Source organism: Leptinotarsa decemlineata, unplaced genomic scaffold (assembly GCF_025532065.1).
Source record: "Leptinotarsa decemlineata unplaced genomic scaffold, Ldec_3_MD MMD2_tig00000505_RagTag_RagTag, whole genome shotgun sequence".
NCBI lineage: Eukaryota > Metazoa > Arthropoda > Insecta > Coleoptera > Chrysomelidae > Leptinotarsa > Leptinotarsa decemlineata.
The window spans coordinates 116,128-142,603 of NW_027412549.1; the positions used below are offsets into that span (position 1 = coordinate 116,128).

Below are 26,476 nucleotides of genomic sequence, written 5' to 3' on the forward strand. Positions count from 1 at the left end.
TATAGTGAAAATCATACAATAAACTGTTTTAATTAGTTTTAATATGGATTTTCATGGATTATCGACCAGTTCTACTCAATTGAATAAAATTACCTTTTCATCACTGTTTCTTCGTACCGGAATATTTTTGAAGGCTGAAATTTTGTAAGTAGGTTCGTTTTATACTGTAGATGTGCAGTAAGAAAGAATTTTTAAATATTCCAACTGGGGCGTCAGCCGCGGAGGAAAAAGGCGCGTCCATAAAACAAAATTATCTTTTCATCACTGTTTCTCCATGCCCTTAAATTTCCGGTTGGTGAATTTTTGTATGTCGGTTCAATTAATGTTCCAGATGTGCAATAAAAAAGAAATTATAAATATTCCAAGTAAGACATCAGCCGCTTGGCTGGTGTCTTACTTACTATTACTTTATCTCATCTGTCCATAATGTGATCCATATGGCCCGTTACAGCATGTAATTTGAATGAATATTTTCGAAGATATTGCAGATTGAAAATGCAGGGAAATAGGGGATGCGGCGGTACTGGACCAATTATATTTATTTATTTATTTATTTATTTGATCCATACAAACTTGTTAAGTTTTATTACATGGATTCCTATTATTAACAATATATACAATGTAAATTCAACTTAAAAAAAGAAATATATTTTTATTACGTACCTACTATAAGAACTGTTGGGGTACAGATTTAGGTAGATTTAATTTTCACGAAGATATATTCAGTATATTATTCAGTATTGTGTTACGGAATTTGGAATATGGTAAAGACCAATCAATATCCGTTATTTCATTGAATTCATTAGCTAATATCAACATGGTAGCGAGAGGTGATCTAGTGCTAGATATTGGCACAGAAATATTGAACATAATTGTATGTCGAGTACTGCGTGAAGGGACATGAAACGGAATCAAGTGTAGGATTTCGGGGGAATCAATTCGATTATTAATTATTTTATATATGAATATCAGGGCTGATATTTTGAATTCGCTCCTTAGCCGTGATGTTCGTATTAAATTGTAATCGGGCCATTTATGATATTTTTTAAAATAGAGATATCGAAGAAATTTGTTTTGAACCTTTTCAATTTCTTTTAAAGTAGTTTTGTATTCTCCTATCCAAATTATTGAAGCAAACTCCAGTTTTGGTCTAACTATAGTATAGTAGAGTAATTTAATTGTATTTATATTATTAAATTCACGCGTTTGTCTCATTAAATATCCCAACATACGATTTGCAGATTTTACTAATACCATTATATGCTTTGTGAAGGAAAAAGTACTATTATAAGTAATGCCTAAGTCTTTCACCTCGGTTTTTTCACCCAGGACCTCTCCATCCATATGATATTCAAATTTGATCACATCTTTCAAACGGGATATTGTTAACGTATAACATTTTTTTATATTGAAAAATAACTTATTAGTATAACTCCAATTCACAATGTTGTTGATGTCTTTTTGCAATGATACGCAGTCTCTAACAGTCTGGATACGTTTAAAATTTTGAGATCATCTGCAAACATCAGACAATGTGATTGATGTAAGACCGAGGGTAAATCATTAATGAATAATAAGAATAGAAGAGGTCCTAGATTTGATCCCTGAGGAACACCGGAATTAGCATAAAGTTTTCCCGAAGTGTTCCCATTATGTTTAACAATGAAATATCTATTTCTCAAGTAATTTTTAATCAGTTCAAGAAAATTCCTCGACAACCCAAATTTACTAATTTTTAGCAAAAGCACATCATGATTTACTTGATCAAAGGCTTTACGGAAGTCTGTGAATACTATGTCCAATTGAGATTTATTTTGTGAAGTTTCAAAAGCATGGTTGCTAAAAATAAATAAATTAGTATTTACTGACTTCTGGGTCATAAACCCATGTTGTTCAGGTGCTATGTATTTATTTGCGAATTTATACAGTTTCGAATATATAATTTGCTCCAATAACCTAGACGGAGCACACATAATTGAGACACCTCTATAATTTTCAATTTCTATTTCATTCCCCGATTTGAATATAGGTATGGTAATAGGTAGATGTTTTCCAAAATTCAGGAAAAATATTTGACTCAGCTATTAAATTGTAAATATGAAGTAATGGACCTCTTGACCATACATAACAGCCCTTCAATATATAAGGAGGGATGCCATCAATTCCCGCAGCTTTTTTGGGTTTAAGTTTTTTGACAGCTTCATTATAGTCAAGTTCAGTTATTGTATGTATTTGAAAGGAGTCATTTGTCATACTAGAATCATTCAGGTTTACATTGTATGATGCTTTTTCTTCACAGTAAACAGATGAGAAAAATTTGCAAACGATTCTGCGGTACCCTCATCTGCCACCATTTCGCCCTTATAAGTAAAGCTGCCCAAGCAAGTTTTATTTGTTTTTTACTATTCACATAATTCCAGAATTGATTTATGTGTTTAGTAACATTCGATTCCAAATTTTTTATGTATTGCTTTTTCTCCTTCCTAATTAGATTTTTAACCTTCCTACGTAATTCTTTATATTTCTCATTATTCCAATTAGATTTCATTTTAATTTTTCTATAGCAATTCTTCTCTTTCAGTACGCTTTTAACTTCATTTGTAAACCAAACTGGAAACTTTTTCGCATTTTTATAAAATATATATTTAGGTACATTATTTGCTATCACGTTGTTCAAAACTGTATAAAATTTATCCAGAGCCCTATTTACATCTGTTTCATCAAAAACGGGGCTCCAGTCGGCATCTCTCACCTCTATACTTAGCTGTTGAAAGTCGGCTTTTTTGAAATTATACCAGGACTCCTGTACTTTATATGTATGTTTTTTAATATTTTTTGTATTGATTGTGAAATTAAGAGTTGCTCTTTCAAGAGTAACCTCTAAAGAAAACATGTTTGTATTGTCTGCACAAAAGCTGTGAACGTTGTATATAAAAGACATTTTGTAGTATATTTAGTATCAGCTTTACACCCGTGCGGAGCCGGGGCGAGTCGCTAGTGTCCTTGTAGTACGAAACTGCAGTAACATTAATTACAAATAAAAGTGGTATGAAAACAGGAAATTTTAATTTTCACCTTTCATAACTATCTAATTATGTAACTATGCAAATTGGCACTATCTAATTTTCATTAACCTACTTGCATTATCTAAATTCGATAGATCGAATTTCTAACTAAGCATTTTTGTCAAATGTGCCTACCTGCAATAATATTTTCTTGCGTTATAAATATTGAGTAACTAAATCAGACACATTTTTATCTTTATAATCTTCATGTTTGAACTATGTCGTAAGATTGTTTGACTTCATTCAAAAATGATTTACAAAAACCACTAGCAATTTGAAGATATACTCAAATATAGTTGTTTTTGAAAAACTAGTGTAGACAAACAGTTTGGTGCTTCGTATGAGTGTTCCAAAAGGTTTTGCAAATCCTTTCGTGAGTTTCATCTCTTCTTTAGAGAATGTGAATTGTCAGTTCATTAGAATATATTTGTCCATAAAGCAATATATAGTACTAAATCATGTATTAATCAGGCTCATATTGATTACATAATGGGTCACGTATACAGTTCACACCCACTTTGTGTATAATTCCCCTAGAGTGAATTTGGAAAATAAGTAAATTACTGTCTAGGTAATATCATGTTTTAAAGAATTGGATGTTCAGTTGTCCAAAGGCCTCATATTGTGAAAGAAAGATAGCAAGTTTCTTTGGTTAAAAATATTTATTTACTCTCCCAGTTGCTTCAAAAATTTCTTTATGAATCATTTTCAAGTAATTGTTAACGCTGAGATCAATAAATAATACAATAATCAATTTTCTTGTGCGGTTGTAATCTCGTCAATAGTAAACTTAAAAATAGGTACAGACCAATAGGTGTTCTTTCGAAATACGTTCGGAGTAGGGGAGGGTCGGGTAAGTTGACGACGTTAACAGAAAAAATTATTTCAGCTTGGCATTTGAATTATTTTCAAAATTGTTTATTTATATACGATAATAAATATGTAACACACAAGAACATATGAAATCGTATCCAAAAAACTTAAATGTTTTGTTTACAAAAATAAAAAATTATGTACTTGAGAAATTCGTCATCTTACCCGAAGGAGGGCTAAGATGACGCACATATGCGGGTAAGTTAAAGTATATTAGCATAAGTCGCATATAAATGCTTGTACACCGGAATAATCGGTACAAGATTCATGCCGCCATATCAAGCATTGCGAGCACTGAATGCAGTCTTCTGTAGGTGGATCTTCGAAGCGTTCATCGCAAGCAGGACATAATATAATTTTTTCGTTTTTATTTTTGGTTTCGCATGTTTTTTTCTTTTTGTTTTTTGTTTCTTTCTGATTTTTAACATATTTTTGTTTTTTCACTCGTCTTGCATCTTCCTTCTGCCTTTCATTTTCTAACTTCTCCTCCAACTGTCTTTTCATAGGCGTGCTAGTGATAATACTGGTAGTCATTTTTCTACGTTTTCTGTTATCTGGTCGTTCATATTTTGGGAAAGGCCGTATGTCCAAGAGTGACACAACTTTTTTTCCCTTCTTTTTGTCGGTTTCTGTGACGTAACTTTCAGTTGAGTTTTCAGATGAGGCATGGTTCTGGATTCCACTTGGACCGGAGTAGCGTCAAATATTTCGGATGAAGTTATGGTTTAGGTTTGGATTCGGCTTGAACTAGATTTTTTTTGAAAAATTGTCTTCTTAACTTTGGATATGGCCAATGTTGCGGTTGTGCAGGAAGGTTCATTTTTATTTGGCGTTTTGTAAGTACTCAAAACACTACTTCTTACTGTAGTGAAGAAGAATAATTAACAACTGTGTTTACGAAATGTGCTAGAGGCAGCATCCGCTGAATCATCTAATGATTCCATATCTAATTGTCGAATCTTATAGTTTTTTTTCATCTGAAACAGATCTCTCCAAATCATTTTCATCTGAATCATCTAGTGATTCACTAGCTGCTTGTCGGATTTGTCGTTTTTCTTTTTTCATCTGAAACAGATCTCAAATTGTTTTCTTGTAAATAATTCTCCTTCTCTGTTGTTTTAGCTGCCGCATATTCTTTATCGCCAAAAATGAAGGGATCGAATGGTTCAATCCCGCACTTTCTGAAACCGTTAACCGCATTTCCAACCGTTGCAGCCTTCAGATATGAGTTATTAAAAATTCTACAAATATTTTTATCAGTAATTGTTTGACCAGGGTTACTGACAACAAAGGAATCGCAATCTCGATAAAAATATGTTTTCAAAGGCTCAAAAAAAGACACATCTAAAGGCTGTAATCGGTGTGTAGTGTGTGGCGGAAATCCCATCATTACTATTCCGTTTTCTCGACAATAGTTGATACCTTGCAATGAAATGTGGAAAGAATGATTGTCAACCAATAGAAGCACTGGATTTTCAGGTGTGGGGTTTGTATGAGTTTTAAAGTGTTTCAGGTATTTCAGATATATATCCGTACACATCCAACCGTTTTTGTGAGCACTTCCTCTGGACCCTGGTGTTGCCCCAAACAGCAACTCGTCTTTCATTCATATTCTTCCGAAAATAAAAAAAGGAGGGACATAATGTCCAAGTGCGTTTGCGGCGCATACTACAGTTCTATTCTTGCCACGCTCTGCAGTCACTATTCTTTCAACACGTCGAGCCCCGGTAGGACTTAAAATCTTCGGAAGTTTGGTAGGCACAGAAGATAAACCACTTTCGTCTGCGTTGTAGATACGTATCGCCTCAAAATTGTATTTATCTCGAACTTCTCGAAGGATGTGAAAAAATTCCTCAACAGCAATTTTGTTGAAACCCATAAGACGTCCTATCGATGTAGGCTTTGGAGTTCTGAGACTTATTTTGAATTTCATATGAAAAGACGTTATCCAGTCTTTGCTATTTTTGCCATTTTTGATGATTTATTAAACCGATGTGAAATGTTGTTCTGCTCTGCATAGTCAAATGCTAGTCTCCCGAGCTGAACTTTCGTAAGCCCGAAAGCTCTTCTGTCGATATCTGTTATATAGTCGGCAAGAGACTTACTTTGATCTGAACTGAAAGTATTGCGGTATCTTCCACCATGTTCTGGAAGTGCTGCTCCTTCTCGATGTTTCTTTATATAGCGTCTAAGTTGCCTCGGGGATATCGTAGCGTGACGCAGCACTATTGCAAGATTCACCACCATATACTGCCTCCAACGCTGCAATCAAACTCACTTCGCTCCAGGACCGCCTTTCGGACCTCTTTGTATATTTTTGTGGCATTCTGTAAAATTAAATGTATTTACTGTGCGAAACTTTGTGCATGGGTAAGATGACGACCTCGTGGGTGAGTGTGGGTAAGATGACGAAGTTCATCATCTTACCCGCACCATCTTACCCGTTGAGGTTATGTTTGAAACCGGATAGCATATTTCCACGACAAACATGATATCGATATTAATTGTAGTGACATGCTATGAAATACATTCATTACTAATAATTGAGCACAATCAAATGTCAACATACTTTCAACAGTTGGTTAGGATGCTTATTCAACACAATGGTTATGTTAGAGCAGATATGCGAGATACCTTAATTTCCACTGTAGCTGCCAACTGTTCCGCAGCGTTGCAGGGTTGCGTTCCTTACTTAATTCCCCTAATGTTGACGAGATGGCGGCACCATGCACCATGCTACATAGTTACGTTTAAAGAAATTACTAGCCGTTCGTCATCTTACCCAGTTCGTCAACTTGTCCGACTTTCCCCTACTCAGAAAGAGAAACAAAAAAGAAAACTAAATGTATGATACAATAGATTTCATTGCATTTTAGTTCTTGACAAAGTTCTTGGCACTTTAAGATCGAACTCTTATCCACCAATTGAAGTAATGTTTTGTCATTTCATTTCCAAAAATTATGTTTGACTGATCCTATTTCTTATTCAAGTCTGCTTTCTTATTCATCTGTGGACAGCTCTAAATGACAAATTGATGGATATGGCCATTACTGCGTGGTAGGAAATCATAATGAAAAAAAGAGAATTGAAACTTTCTATTTTTTTTTGCCACTTTTATTTGTAACTAACGTTTCGTCCTATAAGGACATTTTCAAACTTATATATTAAACTAGTTTATAGGATGAAACTGCAGTAACGTTAGTTACAAATAAAAGTGGTAAAAAAACAGAAAGTTTCAATTTTCTTTTCTTCAACTCTTAATGACTTTGCCACTATGCCACACTCTTTTTGGATACATCAAGATTGGTAAAGCATTTCTAATAATGGCCTCTTCCTGTGACAAATCAATTCTTTTCGCGAAATCTGATATGCTTCATCTCTTAAAACAATTTAAATTTTGTCTATAGCTGTAAATAACTTATGGTTACTTGAGTATTCATGCACAGTTTTGTAACTAGTGTGGAATTTAATTGTTTGTTTGTTTATGTTTCGAAAGCTTGAGGTATTGGTGAGTTCATCAACTCTAAGAAAATCGGCAGGTGTTGTTTTCAATTATTAAGAAAACTCTTTCAAATAAAAATTTCTATGTGTTAAATTGAAAGAAGACTACACCAGCAGTCAGCTGTTACGTCCTTGTGGGAATTGCAATCTTCTACAAATGACAAATTTCAAAAAACCCACAAACTGCTTATTATTTTACCTTTTTGATAAATAAATGAAGTATAACTCGAATCTCACCACATGCTTGTACATAAGTTGAAACTGCATAAGATGGATTTATTATAACTTCTTCTTTACTCTCTCAACTATGATGATGGGTCTAAAATTGACTCAGAGGAAGTAACTGAAATATTTGCTGAATATTTCTCAAATGCAGCTGAAAATTCCATATCAAATCACTTCGGGCAAAACTTATCTCTACCCTGTACTGTTACTGAAAATATTACCATTATTGAACCGTTCCAATCTTATCCGGTTACGGAATATGAGATATCGAATATCCTATCAGAAATGAAAAACAAAAAAACGGCAGGCTTTGATGAACTATCAATTATAACAATTAAGAAAATATTACCATCTATTGTTGTTCCTTCAACATACTTAATGAATCAATCACTTATACAAGGGTACTTTCCAGAAGTTCTGAAAAAATTACTCGTAATACCTGTATATAAAAAAGGAAACCCCACAGAAAGGGACAACTATAGGCAAATATCTTTGTTATGCTCGATATCTAAATTATTTGAAAAAGTTGTAGCACGTAGGGTTCTGGATCATTTGGAATCAAATAGGCTGTTATGTATGTCTCAGCATGGTTTCAGGAAAAACAAATCTATAGAAACAGCTTCCTATCATCTTCTGAATTATATTTACACAGAGATTGATAAAAAAAAATTATGTGATCTCACTATTTTTCGATCTATCAAAAGCGTTTGATACAGTATGCGCGGAATTTCTCATAAAAAAACTGTCATTGTTCGGGTTTCCACAAAATATAATAAATTGGATACAATCCTATATGACAAACAGAGAAATGGTTGTGATCTGCAATGGAGTTACATCTGAGTCAAAGACGGTAAAACTCGGGGTGCCACAGGGCTCTGTTCTAGGACCTCTACTGTTTCTTCTCTATGTTAATGATCTTCCTCAACATATAAAGGGAGGCTACGTCACAATGTTTGCTGATGATACAACGATAACCATAGCAGGCAATAATGCTGAGCAACTCATCAGCAAATCTGAACATTATATTGATCAGTTCAGTACCTGGTGCCAAAGAAATAAGCTCATTCTAAATACTTCTAAATCGATCAGTGTTAACTTTCACTTCAGAAGAAATATTCCAATTGGTCGACACTCTAGTTATGACATTAAAACTTCTGAAGAAATGAAATTTTTAGGGACGTTCCTAGACGCCAATCTAAATTGGGAAAGGCAGGTGGACTATATATGTGCTAAGTTAAATAGAGCATATTATGCCATAAAACAGCTGAAATCCTTTTTGGATGAAACTGCCTTACTCAGCATATATTATGCCATGGCCTGCCCTCATATAAGTCTTAATATTATGGCTTGGGGCAGAGCAAGGGATTTTTCCAGAGTCTTCATAGCACAAAAACGCATCATAAGGCTAATCTTCAATATGGATTTCCGGGATAGCTGCCGGCCAGTCTTTATAGACAAAAAAATATTGACAGCCCCTTCCATCTTCATTTTTAAATGTATTTCATTTGTTAGGCAAAACAATAAATTATATGATAAGACTGCTTCAGATCACAGTCATAATACAAGAAACGGTGATCTTCTAAAAATCCCTCAGCATCTCATGACAAGCTATAAAAAATCCCCTCAGTATAATGCCATTACGTGCTTCAATAAGCTGCCAAATGAAGTTAAAAAAATCACAAGTGACAAGGTATTCCATGATTATGTTAAAACTATGCTTTTAGAAAGAGGCTATTACAGTTACCAAGATTTTTTAATTGACAATCTCACAAACAATCAAATTCACAGTGGACGAAATTTTATTTAGATTAAATTATGTAAATGATGTAAAATGTTTAGTTAATTTGAGGGCATCTATGCTTACTTGTATATGTGTGTATATATGTATGTGTATATGTGTATATTTAGAGTTGTTTCTGTGTTCAATCTCCAACTCTTTTTATCTTTACTAGCCTGTAGTACAACTGACTTACCATATATACCCAAGTGTATAAAAAATGGTGAATAAAAATATTATTATTATTATTATATTATTATTACAGAATTACCATGGCGATGTTAACCGGCAAGAGTCTCCGAGCAGTAATTCTGCTCTGCGCATTCTCGCAAAATTGGTGTCAAAATTCTACGGACCTTCCAATGCAGGGCAACTCAACCACAGAACTCATACCCACCCAATCTCCGAACATGACCAATACCAAAAACTACGATTACCTGATGAAGGTGTTGTTCAACATTCAGGAAAATAAGATAGCAGATTTCTTAGTAAACACCACGTTCACTAACATGCCAAAGAATGTTATCACTGTCAGTGATATCGTTCAACTTTATGGCTTAGGTAATATAAGCCTGTGTTCTACAAACGCCGCGCTAGTAACTTTAAATATAAACCCGGCCAACCTCCTCAGCATTAACGGCTTAGAAGTAATTCTGAAAGAATTCCAAATCACGTTCAAAAATTTCTATGAAGAGATTTTTTCCATCAAGTTGAATATTTCCGGGCTTCCACTGAGGAACTTTATTACAGCGCTTGGTATAAATAATGGGGAGTTCACAAGCGCCATGAGCTACAACGATCCAGATCCATTTGAAGAATTCAAAAAGGGAAACTTCTCTAAGGAATCCATCGATGCAGCTCTCAACGGAACGGGAAAAACTTTAGAGGATTTGTTTGCAGCCTGTAGGGATATGTTTCTTTCCAAGGTGGTTACGCTGGAAACTGATGAACTTTTAGAGGTTTTCAAAAAGTATGACTTTGCACAAGAGAAAGCAGTTCAACTCTGGCACTACTTGAATATATCAACTGAAGATGTAAATGCAATTCCAGTATTTGAAAACCTTTTGGCACAGGCTATTTATGAACTGAACCAAAAAACTTATTTAGGAGTTCTGATGAAAGAAAGAAGCATTGCCATCAACAAAAAGGTGTTCGACCTCTGGAAAAATCGACCTATGTCAAAGATATATGCGCAATCAATTGATAAATCTATTACGTTAGAAATTGAACAAAAGCAGTTACCTTCAAGGTTCAACAACATAATCATTCTCGGAATAAATGGTATTTACAATGGAGCAATCGCTGATGTGGGAACAACCCCAAAACTAATCAGAAACTGTACATTCATCACCTTGCAAAATGGCACTGTGGTATCAATGGACGTGCACGTGGCAAACTATGTTTTCCCAAATTTCGAAATCACTTCAAATTTAACAGAGGCAGAATTTGTTGTAGGAAGTCCGTTAATTTGTCAGAATGAGATATATGGCCTTGCTGCAGAGTTACTCGAATCGGACACTGTGGTTTTTGAATCTTTCATTATCAAGCCTCATATGACATCATCAGCTTTAAGTAAAGTGTTCAATAGATGTCTAGTACTTGTCAGTATTATAGGTTTACACTTGAGTTATTAATGAAAATGGTATTTCAAGATTAATAAAGGTGTGTAGAGTAGGATCAAAGTTACCCTACAAAAATATTTTAAACAGTTGATTAGCCAAAAAACTATTAGATTTGTCTTCCTTACACAAATTAAAATTATGTACCTTCATTCATTTGGTCAAAAATAAGCTCCAAGGACTCAAGGATTTGTAAATATCAATTACAAAATTATTCAAAACTCTCTTGAGTTTATCTCAATAAATATTCAGAATGCTCATCACTCACTGTTTATTGATGGAATAAAAATAATAGTACCTAAAAAGTAGTTCAGAAAAACCCAAATGTGTTTTCAACTGAGATCAAGTTGCAGCAAGATGAGGCATCTTCTCATTATAATAGGCTGGAGGCTGGTTCAAGTGTATCCTTCAAAGGAAATTTGGGAAATAGTAGATAAATACATATTTTATTTTCCTTCGAATGTTATGATACAACAAAAATATATATGAAGACACCGTGGGAAACATCAGAACCACAAATGTTCATAATTTTAAATCAATATATGTAAAAAATAGTTCGACATTATACATGTTGAAACATTCTACATTAGAACATATACTTGAGACAAAATAAAATATAATTAGATAATTAAAATTCTGGCATAGCTTTTTTGAATCAACATTTTCATTAAATTATTGTTAAAAAGTGTTTTGTACATATCCTCTAACTCTTCCAACTCACATATTTTGTGATAGAATTTTATTCCCATATAATGTGGATTTTTTTGTCCTATTGACAAGTTTTAAGAAGGGTTGATTGATCCTGTCTTTATACTAAGTGGTATGGTAGTTCATATCCTTCCTTGCAATGAGATAATAATTTTTATTCAAAATATGTACAATTGTAAAAAAATATATAGACAAGTAATGTCACTATGCTAAGATTGACAAAATGGTTCTGACATAAAGCTGTTTTTGATATATGTTAGTCATACAGCGTATATTTTTTTTGTGTGATGAAGAGTTGGCCAGAGTTATGTGCTTGACCCCAGAATATTAGACCAAATGAGAGATTTGATTGTACAAGTCCAAAATATAGTAGTTTTAGGATTTCCCCTGATACCGTGTTACGGAGATTTTTATTACAAAACTGTACGATCTCAGTTTGGATAATATACCGTCTAGGTGATTATTCCACGTTTGTTTTCGATCTGAAAAGATCCCCAAAAATTCTGTATTTGCCGAATTTTCTAATGATTCACTATTAATTACAGAATGAAATTAGAAGTACAAAAATTATGACAAGAATATATCAAAACATTTAATAAAAATTCTATACAACAGGTACAAAAAAATAAATGAATATTTAAATATAACAAAATAATATTTTTAATCGATTCACCACTTTCAGCTATGCACTTTGGACCTGCAAAGGGCTTCAAATAAATGGAAACAACTTTCATAAAAAAAAGGTTTTTTGAAATGGATTCACCAACGGCGGATATCCACTCTAGAACTGCAAAGTGCTTCTAATAACCAAATGATATATTTATAGAAAATTAATTTTTTAAGGATTCACCACCTCCAGTTATCCACTCTGGACTTGCGAAGTGCTTCTAGAGACTTTTCAGCTCGCATTTTAGCTTCGCTATGAATTCTGAGATTTCCTCCTTGTCTACCATTTACAATAGATTCGTGTTTCAATGCCCCCGAAACACCTGAAAATATAAAAAATAATAATTGCACAAAAAAACTTACTCTCAATTATCCATAAAAATACATAACATTTAGAATGACATATCCAATTTTCTTTCTAGAATAAACCATATTATAATTCTTGGTTCTATATCACCATTGACAGATTTCATCAAAGTCTAATATCAAATAACCTATCAGCAAAAAACAGTGAGCAAGTCTCTCACCTGTTTTCTGAAACAGCTTGCCCAGAACATAATCATCTTGAGATTCGGAATCAGCAGTCAGCTTCTTCTCTTTCTTTCGCTTCTTAATCTCAGTTTTCACTAACCCCTCAACTTGCTCGCCGTCAATTGTTCCTGAAATATCAGTAACACATTTGTTTTTCCTCTTCTTCTTTTCTCTTTTAGGAGATTTCTCGCGGTCCTTTGTAAACTCATCTAAAAGTATGACGGGAGCTTTGGTGATTTGTTTATGGATTTCATCTACTGTCTTCTTCGCTTCAAGTGGATCCTTTTTGTGAGAAATAAGGTCATGATGTAAATCAGCTGTTTTTTTCGAGTACTCCAAGGCCTCAGAAAAACTAACTTTAGCTTCAGAACCATCTATTTCATTAACAACAGGTTTCTCTTCAATAGCTTTCTTTTTATTATACTGTAGCAATTCCTGAGGCGTCAACTTTTTTAACTCTTCTTTTTCCTGCAACTTTTTCAGCCTTTCTTCCTCCAGTTCGAGTTGAAATGATGAAGGTTGTTTTGACAGGCTCTTTGCAATTTGCTGAGCCAAGTTTTTCATCTGTTGAATTTTTTCCTCTGTAAAAAGATTCTCTGGTTCTTGAATTGAAGATTTTCCGCTCTTCTTCTTTTTGTTTTTCTTCTTAATGTTGTCTTGGATTCTTACCTAAAGTGTCAGATAATGCAAACAATAACGTTATGGATCTGCTTTTACAAGTCAAACAGCGTCAAGAATTTGACCTACCCTAGAATCATGAAATATATTAGCGGTTTCCGGATTACCACCTTGCTGCTCTTGAAGGGAAAACAGATCATGTAAATCTGACGATTTGAAAAACTTATTAGTTTTTGGATCGATGAGTATTTTATTACTCAAAAGTTGCTTCCATACTTGTCTTTGATACATCTGAAAGAGGTCATGAAGAATTATTGAATCGAAAAAGTTCAGTTCTATGTCAAAACAATTCATCGAAAACATTTCAAACCTTTTCTTCAATAGTACCGGCAGAGAGCAACCGATAAATAGTTACTTCTTTATCTTGACCAATCCTCCAAGCTCTTTCCCTTGCTTGGGTGTCTGTCGCTGGATTCCAATCAGGATCAAAAATAATGACTCTGTTAGCACCAGTCAAATTCACTCCCAGTCCTCCAACCCTCGTCGTTGAGAGAAAAACATCATAGGAGGAATCCTAATATGTGTCAATAATCAAAATCAAAAATGTCAACAGATAATAACAACTGAGTCAGTTAAGTTAGATATATTCTAAATTCAGTGACCCAGTTCTAAAGAAATTTGATCCACTTTTTCAAACAGGTCAATACTATGGAACCTCTCAGAAGATATTTAATGATGTATATAATTCAATTTTGTTTTTTTTTATGGTCAAGACTCTTTTTAGAACTGGGCTACTAGATTAACAAAACCAATACTTCTTAGAATCTATTTATAATATTCTGTTTCACTCACCTGATTGAACTTATCTATGAGAGGTTGTCTTTTACTTATAGATGTCGAGCCATCCATTTTCAAATATTTATATCCGTTCTGGTGCAAGAATTGTTCCAATATAAGTATCATTGATCTGCTCTGTGTGAAAAGGAGAACTCTGTGGCCTTGCTTCTTCCATATCTTCAATAAGGCAGAAACAACAACCATTTTGCCTGATTTTTTGTAATAACCAAATCTCTCATCTTCTAGTAAACCAATGTCTTCCTTTAAATACGAACAAAATAGTTCTCATTCAATCAATCAATCGAACATTTATTGAATCAGTTTTCCTTCACAATCACATTAGACAAAAAAAAAAACATAACATCATCATAAAATACTGGCTGATTCAACAGGTCAAACGAACATACATAAACATACATAAAAAAAGTTAATAAGCTACAATCAAATTAGGATTCAAGGAGAAACTCATCCGCTGAGTAGTATACTTTTTGCAATAGAAAAATCTTGAGTCGCCTTACAAAGACATTGATATTTGAGAATTTAATGTCCTCGCTAAGCTTATTATATAGCTTAACCCTAATGCAAATGGGGTGATTCTTTGATACTGTCAATCTACTATAAGGTTGATGTAGTTGAGAGTTATTTCTGGTGAAATGTTAATGGATTTGCTCATTTCTAGGAATAATTGAAATATTGTTTTTTTTTTTTAATTAACACGCTTTTATTAGCTTCACCTGTATGTATGTATGTTTGTTTGTAACTCCCAAGCTCTGGATGTGTATTTGACAGAATTTGCTTGATCTATTCGCGGGCAGATGGTGCTGTACGTAACCTCCTTCATATATCGACATTATTGCTTGATCTATTCGCGGGCAGATGGCGCTGTACGTAACTTCCTTGATATAATTCGAACTCACTTTACATGTATTTCTTCATTTGAAAAAATTATTTTTTATTAACACGCGCGCCTGCTGCCTAATTTATAACCCTCCTTTACGCGCCTGTTGCCTTTCTTGGGCTTGGTAGCTGATTTTCAGGCTCCCTCTCCGGAATCGGAAAATATCAATGGTCATTTTTTTTCTAAACAATATACGGCTGATTGATCCCAAAGTTTACATAAAATAAATATATTTTAAAAAGACCTGAAAACACGCTTTTATAGCATACGAAACTAAAAAACACGCTTTCAAAGAACATCGAACTAAAAAGTTAAAAAAAAATTTTTTTAAAACAAGCTTAAAACAATAACGAACGAAAAATACTAGTATTATTGTGAAAAATGCATGGGAGCTTTGTGCTATATTTTTTGTATATCAAGCACAATAACACTAGTATTTTTCGTTCGTTATTGTTTTAAGCTTATTTAAAAAAAATATGTATTTTTAACTTTTTAGTTTGATGTACTTTGGAAGCGTGTTTTTTAGTTTTGTAAAACTATATTTATTTTATATATATATATATATATATATATATATATATATATATATATATATATATATATATATATATATATATATATACGTATATACAAACTAGGCATTGTTAATAAACTATAACGAATGAATAATGGCCTGCAGTGTTCACTTGAAGATGCACCAACCAGAATTCTGATTACCTTTTTCTGAATAACGAAAACTTCATCAGCTTTAGCTGATACGCCCCACTGTTCAAGACCATAGGAAATTACTGACTGAATTAAACTGTGGTATAAAAGCTTGAGAACATCAATAGCGACTGTTTGTTTTAACCCACAAAGTAAGTATATATATATGTTTACTGAGCTTCAGTTTGACACATGGAAACATGGAACTTCCAGGTAAGTTTATTATTAATATCAACACCTAAGAATTTAGTACAATTAACTTGATGTTAAGTTTCATTATTTAATCTAACCAAATAGTTTTTATAAATTGTTATATTTTTAGTAACAAAGTTGAGCATTTGAGATTTAGCAGAATTTAGCAGCAGGCCATTTATAGCGAGTGGTGTTCTAACACCACTCAAAAATTTGATCAGTTACTTCATTAGCTTTGACAATTACTTCGGACATAGTTCTGGCAAATACCAAGATGTTAGTATCGTCCGCAAAAATAACATATGTGAACATTTTGAAGTTATTCATTTTCATACTCACAATATCATTAGGTTCTTCCTCGTTCAAGAATATATCAGGATGATTGCATATTTTCCTCAGCTTTGTAATTGCCACCAAAACGTTGGATCTTATGTGGTTATCAGAAAACCAATTTTTGGTTCCTCTTCCCAAAATCATATTGACATGTTCGCTCTAAAACATTAATTATGAAATAACCCCCACAATTATTGAACTTCTACTGCACTCACCATTAAATAATTTTTATATAAATCAGTTTGTTCTTTAGACAAGGAACAAAAAAGAACCTGCTCACTTTTGTTTGGTAGAGATATGTGGTGTTGTACCTCAGTTTTACTTCTCCTTAGCATATAAGGAGTGATAATGTGCTTGAGAGTAGTAGCTACAGACAGAGCTGTGGCTTCCTAGAAATGAAAATGCAAATCATATTTGTATAACAAAGGAATAAATGTATTTCAGAAAAAAATTACAATTTGAATTTATTTATTACTTTAACAACAATCTGTCTCAGCATAAGGTATAATTTAAAAAGGACAAGCATGCCTCTATAATAGACCACATGAAGATATTTATATATAAGCGAAAATATTTATACGAGGGAAAATATTTTTCAAGTACCTTAATTTAAGAAAATGATAAAAATGAAGATTTGGTCCAATTATATCCACCACATGAAAGAAGACATCAATTTGTACTATATTTTATAATCAAGTTACTAGATGTCGATATTGTATGTCCTGAACTTGTTGAATTGAAACAGCTAGACTAGACTTTTAAGTCATCCAGTTTCACTCTACATATCCACATCCAGTTTCATATCCAGTTCACTCTACAAACTTTGGTTTGCATTCTCCCATAGAGAGAACTTTGAGGTTCATAAATAAGGAAGACATCGGCCCATTTAGATATTATTTTAATGGCTTTCAAAGAATCGTTTGAAATATCACATCATAATACTTGCATGAAATTTGATTATTATACAGTGCACATCATAAGTGTTAACCCCCCCCTATCTAACTTTTTACTGGAGTCTTGTTAGGAAAATCGCCGAGACACGTTGATTTTTGTTTTCTACAGTGTACATTTTTGAATGAATATTTCACCCCTAATTTCATCCCTCACTGGAGGGGAGCAACCCTGTCGAAAAATTTAAATAGCATAGGGTGGTGAGTGATAGCTCATTTGAAAGGGGTTTTATTCTCTATTCAACCATGCAAAGAACTACACCACAAACAGGAAGGCAACTAAACTAACACTAACTTTTGTTGTTTTTACAGTAAGTGTTCAAAATGTTCCCCGTTGACCTCCTGGCAAAAATAGAGTCTATTTTTAGTTTCAATCCTGACGCTTTGCACACATTTTCGTAATCCGTGCACGCAACTCCTGCATAGAGTGACAGTGAGTCTCGTAGACTTCAGATTTTAGATAACCCCATAGGAAGAAATCTAAAGGTGTAAGATCTGGTGATCTTGAAGGCCATTCCACAGATCCTCGGCGCCCGACCCATTGTCCTGCATAAACAGTATTCAAATAAGTTCTCATAGCAACTGCAACATTAGGAGGAGCTCAATTTTGTTGCAGAATAATGCCCATGTCAAATTCGTATAAATTATTTTCGACAGTTGCCACTATCAGAGGATCTATCACTGTTTCCAACATTTCCAAATAGAGGGCACCAGTCAGATTTTCAATGAATAACGGACCTATAATGTATACTTGTGACGCACTATTTAGAACCTTTGGTGTACTAATGACTATTACTGAAGTTTCCCAACACTTATTTATGTTATTTATTTATGTTATTTTAACACCTTGAAGATGATTACTTGGTGATCGAAACACGTGATAAGGTGTTAAAATATCGGTTTGGTGTTGGGTATGGAATTAATTCTTGCTTTGAACAACTCGAAGAACTTTTATTAAAAATGTCAGTTTTTTTAATAGAATAATCAAATTTAACCACCTGACTTTTCTTATTATGACTACCTTATGCTATTTTGTTTTTTATAATGAAATATATTGACGGTAATAGAAACACATATACAGGGGAAGCCAGAATTGTCACCACACTGGGTATGAGTTTCGCGAAAAAGTCGAGGATTTTCATTGGATCAGTAGCTCACATTTTGTCTGTGCACGTGACCATTTATAAAAAAAAGTAGCCTCATCACTGAAACAAATGTGTTTCAGTGATGGGATTTTGCAAAATATTGTTAAAGACAATTTCAAAATATTCTAGACGGCGGTCTGGATCATCCTCCGTCAATTCATGTCCCACTTTTATTTTGTGGGGATGAAATTGTTTTTTTTTTTTAGAACTCTCAATACCGTCATCTGCGAAAGCTCACAATTCAAGGGAACAGTTCTAGTCGATGAAGACGGATTATTCAAACTCGCTCATAATGTCCATTTGTTTATCTTCCCCTGTAGTTAATCGCCCAGAACGTGTTTTATTTTGCACACTCTCGTGATCATGAATTTTTTTCACTAACTGTTTAAAAAAATGTCTATCAATAGGGCGATCTGGAAAACGTTCATTGAACATTCATAGAGTCTCATAATTGTGATGAGCCTCACCAAAAATTACAATTGTAATGAGCCTCACCAAAAATTACAATTGTAATGTATCGAAATATCATCCTGTTTATGAACAATCGCTAGTAATCAACATGTCGTCGCGCAACCCGATCTGCCAGATTCCTGGGCACCTACGCGTACCGGAAAGGGCTGGAGGTCGTTGTTGAGATATCACCATCGAACACCATTAGTTTTGTGATTACGATTTGATGATTAGGTTTAGTTAGTTTTCAACAATATATCCTTTGCTAAATGATAAAGTTGTATCATTTGTGGAAATCCAGAAACATTACAACAATCACTTCTCATTTCTCATTTAACGCACGTGGTGCAACCATTGTTTAAAGATGAATAGCAAGCACAATTAACAGCTAGAATACACTGACTCACACTCTCTGTGATATTAGTTTCTTGTATTGACCATTTATCCTCAAACATCCAAAAACACCTACAAAATCGTGCAGTTGATATCTACGCAAATGACAAATACGTCTCACGTGACGTCTGAACCAAAACCGATATCATACAGGGCCGAATTTTTAATTCTAAGGGTGATTACGCTACGTTAATTAATGTTGGAAAGAAGAAAGAACTTGAAGGACAGCTTCGAAACTCACTAAAAAAATTTAAAAACTGAAACTAAGAAAGACGATTTGCTTGAAATTAAAAACAAGAACAGTGAAATTTGTTCTCAATTCAGTGTCAAAAGTATTGAAATAGAGGATTCAAATTCTTTAAATTCAACTTGTATAGGCCCTTCAACGTCATCCATCCAGACAACCTCTCCACAGCTTTCAGTAAACCTTTCTTTCTCGCAACCATCATCAGTAGAAAAAGCGGCACGTCAATCTAAAGCTGAAGAAAGTGACGAAAACAAAGATTATGATGCAAGTGACCCATATTTATGGCCAAAATATTCAACACAGTCACAGCGAACTAGAATAGTTGGGAATAGTTGGAAAGGGTCCCACATATGTAACAAATAGAGAATTTCTAAAAAATTCAGATGGTCATCATTTTAGTATCATTCACTATACCAGACAGTTATCTAATGGAGAACAGCAAAAAAGGCTTTGGTTAGTGTACTTCTGAGTGAAATGATTCTGTGTATTATTTTACATGTCGATTATTTTCAAACATATCAGTCATTACAAAGAGTTCAAAGGTTACCAATGATTGGCAAAACATGAACATGATTTTAAAAAACCACAATAGCAAAGCCCATAGAGAAAATATGATCTGAAAAAATCTTATAGGCCAACAAAACTATCAATTCTGAGACCTAAACTAAGCTCAGAAGTGGAAGGATGTTTTGGAAAGGCTCTTAGCAATCATACAATTTTTGCCTTAACACTTAACACAACTTGGCATTTCCCTGTCATAAAGAGATGGTTTCTCTAGACAAAACTGGTAACTTGCCAAATATCCCTTATTTCAAAAACAATACCTCAAGATACTGCGAAAGTTGAGGAATATTTCATTTGGTTTGTAGAAAGTGCAGAAAGTTTGACTCAATGTATGCTATCAGAACTAAACAAATTGGTTTGTCTCTGCAAAATTACAGATGACAGAGTTATGACAATTGAGCAAATATACGAGTTATATACACAGGAGTTCAATAAAGAATTTTGAACTGAACCCTTTGACGTTTTTGCCATGTGGGAGTCACAATTGGAACGTGGTTGTAGGCAATGCAGCTTCTCCTAGTGTTGAAGCTCAAACCTTTTTTGGAATATTGCAGAGATTCTACACGATTTTTTAAGCTCCAGCCAGAGATGACCTGTACTCAAAGAAAATGTAGACATTTCTCTGAAGCCTCTATCAGAAACATGATGGGAATGTAGAGTGGAATCTGTCCGAGCTGTCAGATATCAATTGAGCAATATTTGTAATGCTCTGTCAAGCTCATGAGAAACAAGCACAGATTGTTTACTATCAGTGAATGGCAATCCTTGGAAAATCAAATTTCAACTTTTGAATTTATAATTGCATTAATAGTCTGGTATGATATCCTAGTTGAATTTAACTACATGAGCAAGATGTAGCAAAGTACAAAGATGAATTTAGATGTTGCAGTGGATTACTTGACAGTGTTTCTTGAATAGCTGAAAGATTATCAGGAGCAGAACTTTGAATGTGCACTGGCGACAGCAACAGAGTTTGGAGAAGCATTTAGACTGGATGAAATAAAACTTAAAGCTTCTAGGTTTAGATGGAAGAAACAGCTTTTCGATTATGAGTCAACAGATGAGTAAGAACAAATATCACAATATTTCAATATCAAGGATTGCTTGCAAAGTGTGCAGGTCTTCAAATCGTTCTTTCTGTGGGAGGCCATTATGACATTGAGCCAATGGATCTTTTTGAAAAATTAAAATTATTCTCATCAGTTATGATTGAAGCAGAAGAAACAGAAAAGACTGGAATGACGGAATAGTAAAAGCCTCAAAGGTGACCCATTCTTTGAGAAACATCACAGTGTTTTAAATATGCCGATTAGAATACTTTATTCTTACCTGCATAGGTGTAGAATTTGCAAATCCTCCATGCAAAATGGGATTTGCAAAATGTTCCTGAAAAGTTGACAAATTCCCAAGCATACCAGATTTGTGTAGTCGAATAAGCTCAAAGTTCTGTTAAATTATTTTGCATTGGACTCCCAGTCAGCATTATCCTATGGGGAGTTCTAATCTGTTTAACAGCCACAGTTACTTTTGCTGTTGGGTTCCTGATTTTATGGCCTTCATCCAGAATAACGTAGTGCCAATTATGATCGAGAAGGTTGTCTTTGTATTTGAGGATGCCAAGGTAGGTGGTGATTATTATGCCTTTCGTTTCATGCATGTCTTTAATAAGATCTGCTTTGTTACCTATTGAAACCATTGTATAAGGAGAGAAGATGAGAATATATTTTATTGTATTTATGATTATTAAAGCTTTTCCTAATCACCAGAACTTCAATAATCTTCGCGACACTTGTTTCACCAACCAAGTTGGCTTCTTCAGAAGATAAAAGAAGATAGAACTTTTCTTCATCTCCTGAAGACGCCAATTTGTTTGGTTAAACGTGTGTTTGTTTCAAAAATAAGATTGAAAATTGTTGAAGTTATAAAACAAAAAGTTGTGAAATATGTATCAAATTTTAGAAGTAATTTATGCCCATAACATAACTACAAAAATTTTAAATATGAGCAATATAGTAAAAATAATATATTGAAAGGGTATCGTTCAGACTAGGGCTTGAACCATCGACCAACACGGCAGTCAATTCGAGTGAGTGAACAAAGCATCCACGTCGAACCACCTGGCTACCGACCGAAATAGCTGTTTCGAAAGGGCTTTTTTCCAGTTTGTGCCCGAAAGTTACTTTTTTGCATGATCTACACATCTTTGTAAAGAGTAATTTTTGAAATTGATGACTTCCTTCCTTTCTTTGGAAGATTCCCACATTTTTTGTAGGAATCTTCCCAAACCGGCTACCGTCGCATTTCTGAGGTCAGGTTGATGTGGGTGCTTGACTCCTTGACACTTTTGCAAAAGGCTCCCGTATCCATTCTTTGCCATGAACTAGAGAAAACATTCAAAATATTCTAGTATGAAATTTCGATATGATTCATGTGTTTGTTTTTGATATTCATTGTTATACATAATGAAATTATCATTAGTTCTGGTAGGTATGTGGGAAAAGTATTTATTCTATCTATCAATTTCACCTCTCAAATGATTACTAAAGCAAATTGAAGAATATAAAAATACAACCCTTTCAATTTATTCAAAAATATCATATCAATAATACCTTGAAAACTTCCTGACTGATGAAGGACAGCAACCCGAAACTCAGGAGCCCATTCATGGAAATGTTTGACCCACTGATGAATGACAGTTGCCGGGCAAACCACCAAAGAAGGTCCCAATCCATTGAACCTAAAACATATTTAGAAATAAGTATGTTTCGTCCAAATAGAATAAAAATCAACCGCAGAAGTATCAATTGGAAGACCTCGAAAAATACTGACCTTCCGTGACAAGATAGTACTCTACTTATTTCCAATGCTTGTAAAAAAGCGATAATTTGTACAGTTTTTCCTAGTCCCATTTCATCTCCTAATAATGCCCCAGTGGATTTCTGATGAATTTTCCAAAGCCACTTTACAGAATCTTGTTGATAACTGAAAAAAATGATATCAAAAAAGATTTGGGCATATAACACCTGTTCCATTTTTTCAGACATTTCTTCATATTAAATTCTAGGCAGAACTCAGTGCTTACTTTTTTCGAAAATATGACTTTTTATCAAGTACTCTAAGAGAATCAAAACATTAAATAACAGCAAATGAATTTTTCAATTACCCTGGATCCTTTGTTGTAACTGAAGGACGCATTGAGAATTCATACCAAATCACCTCACTAGCTCTAATTTTGACCTCAATGTTAACCTACCCATATAGCCTATCCCAAATGTTGAGAGGGACCTTCAAGCCTCCTTTCAACAAATGAAAGTCACTCTTCTCTCTTGAATCATCATCTTCGTGGAGTCTCCTCAAATCCAGTTCCTCCTCGAGTTTCTTATAATAGACATCAAGTCTTGCTTTGTAACACTGCCAAACACCATCATCTTCAACTTTGTTGATAATTTCAGTTTCTCTTTTTCTTTTGCGAGCTTGTGATTTAGTAATTTTCGAGGCTCTTGGTAGGGGCAATTCAAATTCCTGATCACTATCTGCAATTTGAGGAAAACAATTTTTCCAAAGTTTCAAGCTTATTACCTGTGCTACATATATAGAAATATACCTACAGTTGACAAATAATTAATATTAAAAATAATTTTCAAGTGCCTTTTCTTTACCAGCTCTATATATATATATATATATATATATATATATATATATATATATATATATATATATATATATATATATATATATAAATATATATATATATATATATATATATATATATATATCATTATATATATTATTTTTTCTTGGAAAAGAAGATACTCACAAATCAGAGAAATAAAGAAATACTCAAATTCACCAAACTGTTTGAAATTTGGAATTGTATATATTTGTGATGGCAAAATATGAGTGAGAATTTTATTTTTGAATCAATCACATACATTTAAATCTGATATATAATTTAGGACACAAAAATGTTACCTTTCTCATTTTCAGAAGGAAAATATTCACTTCCAGATATATCATCCCTACCGCTGTCAAAGTGTTCATCCACTATATTTTTGGTAATATTCTCTGCTGAAATATCATTCGCAGGGCTTTCTTGTACTTGGGACCTTTTGTTTGTTCTAATAGACTTCAAATTATGCTCTATAGATCCAAAATCTGTATTATCACTAATTTCTGCAACTATATTAAAATTTGTTTTTATGGATTCTGAAAGCTTTTTCCTTTTCCGTTTTTTTCTTGTGTCAAACTTAATATTAACTTGTTCACTACTATTATCTAAAGATTTTTTGAATTCCTGTCGCTTTTTCAATGCTTCCTGTTGCTGTATATATTTATCTATATTCAGAGTGATGTCTCCTAATTTGTTGGAAGAACTGTCTTCAAGTTCTTGAATTTCACCATCCTCTACTTCATTACAAATAGAAGTTTTATTATCTTCAGCAAATATTTCCAACTCTTTCAGAGCTTGTTCTTCTAAAACTTCCTGATTTGCCCCCCATACATTAATTTGTTCAGAAATCAGCAATTGGTTTAAGTCAATTTGCTGCAAAATAGGAAACTTGAAAAATTCATAGAATTGTAATTGAGTAAACATGTGCATATTTGAAACACACATTTTGAATACTAAGTTTGCATTAACAAAAATAATGTAGATTATGTATCAATTCATGGTTATAATTAAAATGATATAAGGATTACAATGATTCTGAAAGAAAGGTTTTGACTTTCCACACCTCCATCTTTATACAAAAAATGTGGAATCTTTCAAAGGAAGGAAGAAATCAATTAATTACAAAATAAACTGTTCACAAAAATATGTAAATCATGCAAATAAGTAACTTTGAGACAAAGAAAAAGCCCTCTTGAAACAGCTACTTTCATTTAAACATGGAATTACAGGAAAGAAAAAATACTTGCGAAAGAACTACTTTCATATGAACATTGAATTATACGAAAAACAATGTTTCCAATGATTTGCACTCCAAATATTCATTATGGAATTGAATCAAATATAATTCACACAATTGCTACACAGTATAGTAATCAAAAAGGTAAAAGTTTCACTTACATGGAACACTGTCATCCTCAATGGCAGACATAGATGTTTCCGAAAAAGACACTTGCCTAAATGACTCTTCAACACCAATCTGGATAACATTACAAGATGAAGCACTCAATTCATTCATAACATTATGACTTTATGTCACGAATGACTTAATTCTACTTAGGTCATTGATGGCAGTATGTAATGACATTCATTCACCTCTTTGATTCAATCCCACCAATCAAAATCTTGTTTAAATTGAAAGGAGTATTTTTTAGGAGAGAATACTTTTTAGGAGAGAAAAGTTTTGGCTTCCTACTCCTTTATATGATGTATACATTTTTGTGAAGAGTTCATTTTAATATTTTCTGCTTACTTCCTTTCTTTGGAAAATTCCCACATTTTTTCCTATAAAGATGGATAAGTAGAAAACCTTTCCTTCACAAAAAAATAGTATCTTCTAAATATATACCCATTTCAATTCATCAGAATGATATTCAACCAGCATAACAAGTATTGTTATACTGGTTTCCGAGGTATTCCAGGATCCTCTCACAAAAGATAATAAACCTGGAAGAATTATCTTGACAGATTAGTTTTAACTGACCAATCTGAAAATGAACACTGGAATAAAAATTATTTTGAAATTTTGAATAAAAAAAGGTGAAAGTATTTAGCAACTATCTCGGTTAAAGGCTTTATCGTGTCTTAGGGTCTACTAATCGAATCATTTTTCAAGTAGTATGCAATTTACCTACCTGACTACCCATATTCAATTATTTCAAAACCAATTTTTAAATAATACCACCGTATATAAGTATAGAAGTGTTTACTTCTATATACGATGATAATACACTCAAAAACTCACATTTACAAGTTTGACGTTTAACTAACCTCAAAAAATTAAAAGGAAAGGTTTTTTTTTCATCACTCTCAGTCTCATCTTTCATCCCCCGAAATTTTAGACATGTGAAGTTTGCTAATAGGTGGCGCCATAGTCAACACAAAACTGAGGAAAAATGCTACCTAGAAACAATGAAGAACAAAGAGATGGCTCAGATATTCGCTTATACATAAACTAAAATACGTAATACATAAGTAAAATCATCTCAATCCAAAATCAACTTATTAGAAA

General features: G+C 33.3%; 2 protein-coding genes across 2 annotated transcripts; one reads left to right on the forward strand and one right to left on the reverse strand.

Annotated features, from left to right (window-relative positions):
• Positions 1-3,617: 3,617 nt before the first annotated feature.
• Positions 3,618-11,147, forward strand: LOC111504337 (uncharacterized). Its single transcript, XM_074173720.1, has 2 exons — positions 3,618-3,636; positions 9,707-11,147. The coding sequence occupies exon 2, from the start codon at positions 9,714-9,716 to the stop codon at positions 11,073-11,075; it is 1,362 nt and encodes a 453-aa protein (XP_074029821.1). The 5' UTR covers positions 3,618-3,636; positions 9,707-9,713; the 3' UTR covers positions 11,076-11,147.
• A 1,200-nt stretch (positions 11,148-12,347) lies between these two features.
• On the reverse strand, positions 12,348-26,256 carry LOC111504336 (DNA excision repair protein ERCC-6). The gene is given in 14 exon segments (XM_023158867.2): positions 12,348-12,757; positions 12,962-13,634; positions 13,713-13,874; positions 13,954-14,157; positions 14,436-14,681; positions 16,555-16,707; positions 16,764-16,937; positions 21,627-21,738; positions 21,740-21,980; positions 22,907-23,034; positions 23,127-23,279; positions 23,551-23,830; positions 24,270-24,840; positions 26,100-26,256. Coding segments are annotated over 14 exon segments (3,252 nt in total). The 5' UTR covers positions 26,112-26,256; the 3' UTR covers positions 12,348-12,614.
• Positions 26,257-26,476: the final 220 nt, after the last annotated feature.

What these genes read in the sequence shown, in the direction of transcription:
- LOC111504337 (XM_074173720.1), top strand. Translation starts at nt 9,714, where the DNA reads ATGGCGATGTTAACCGGCAAGAGTCTCCGAGCAGTAATTCTGCTCTGC.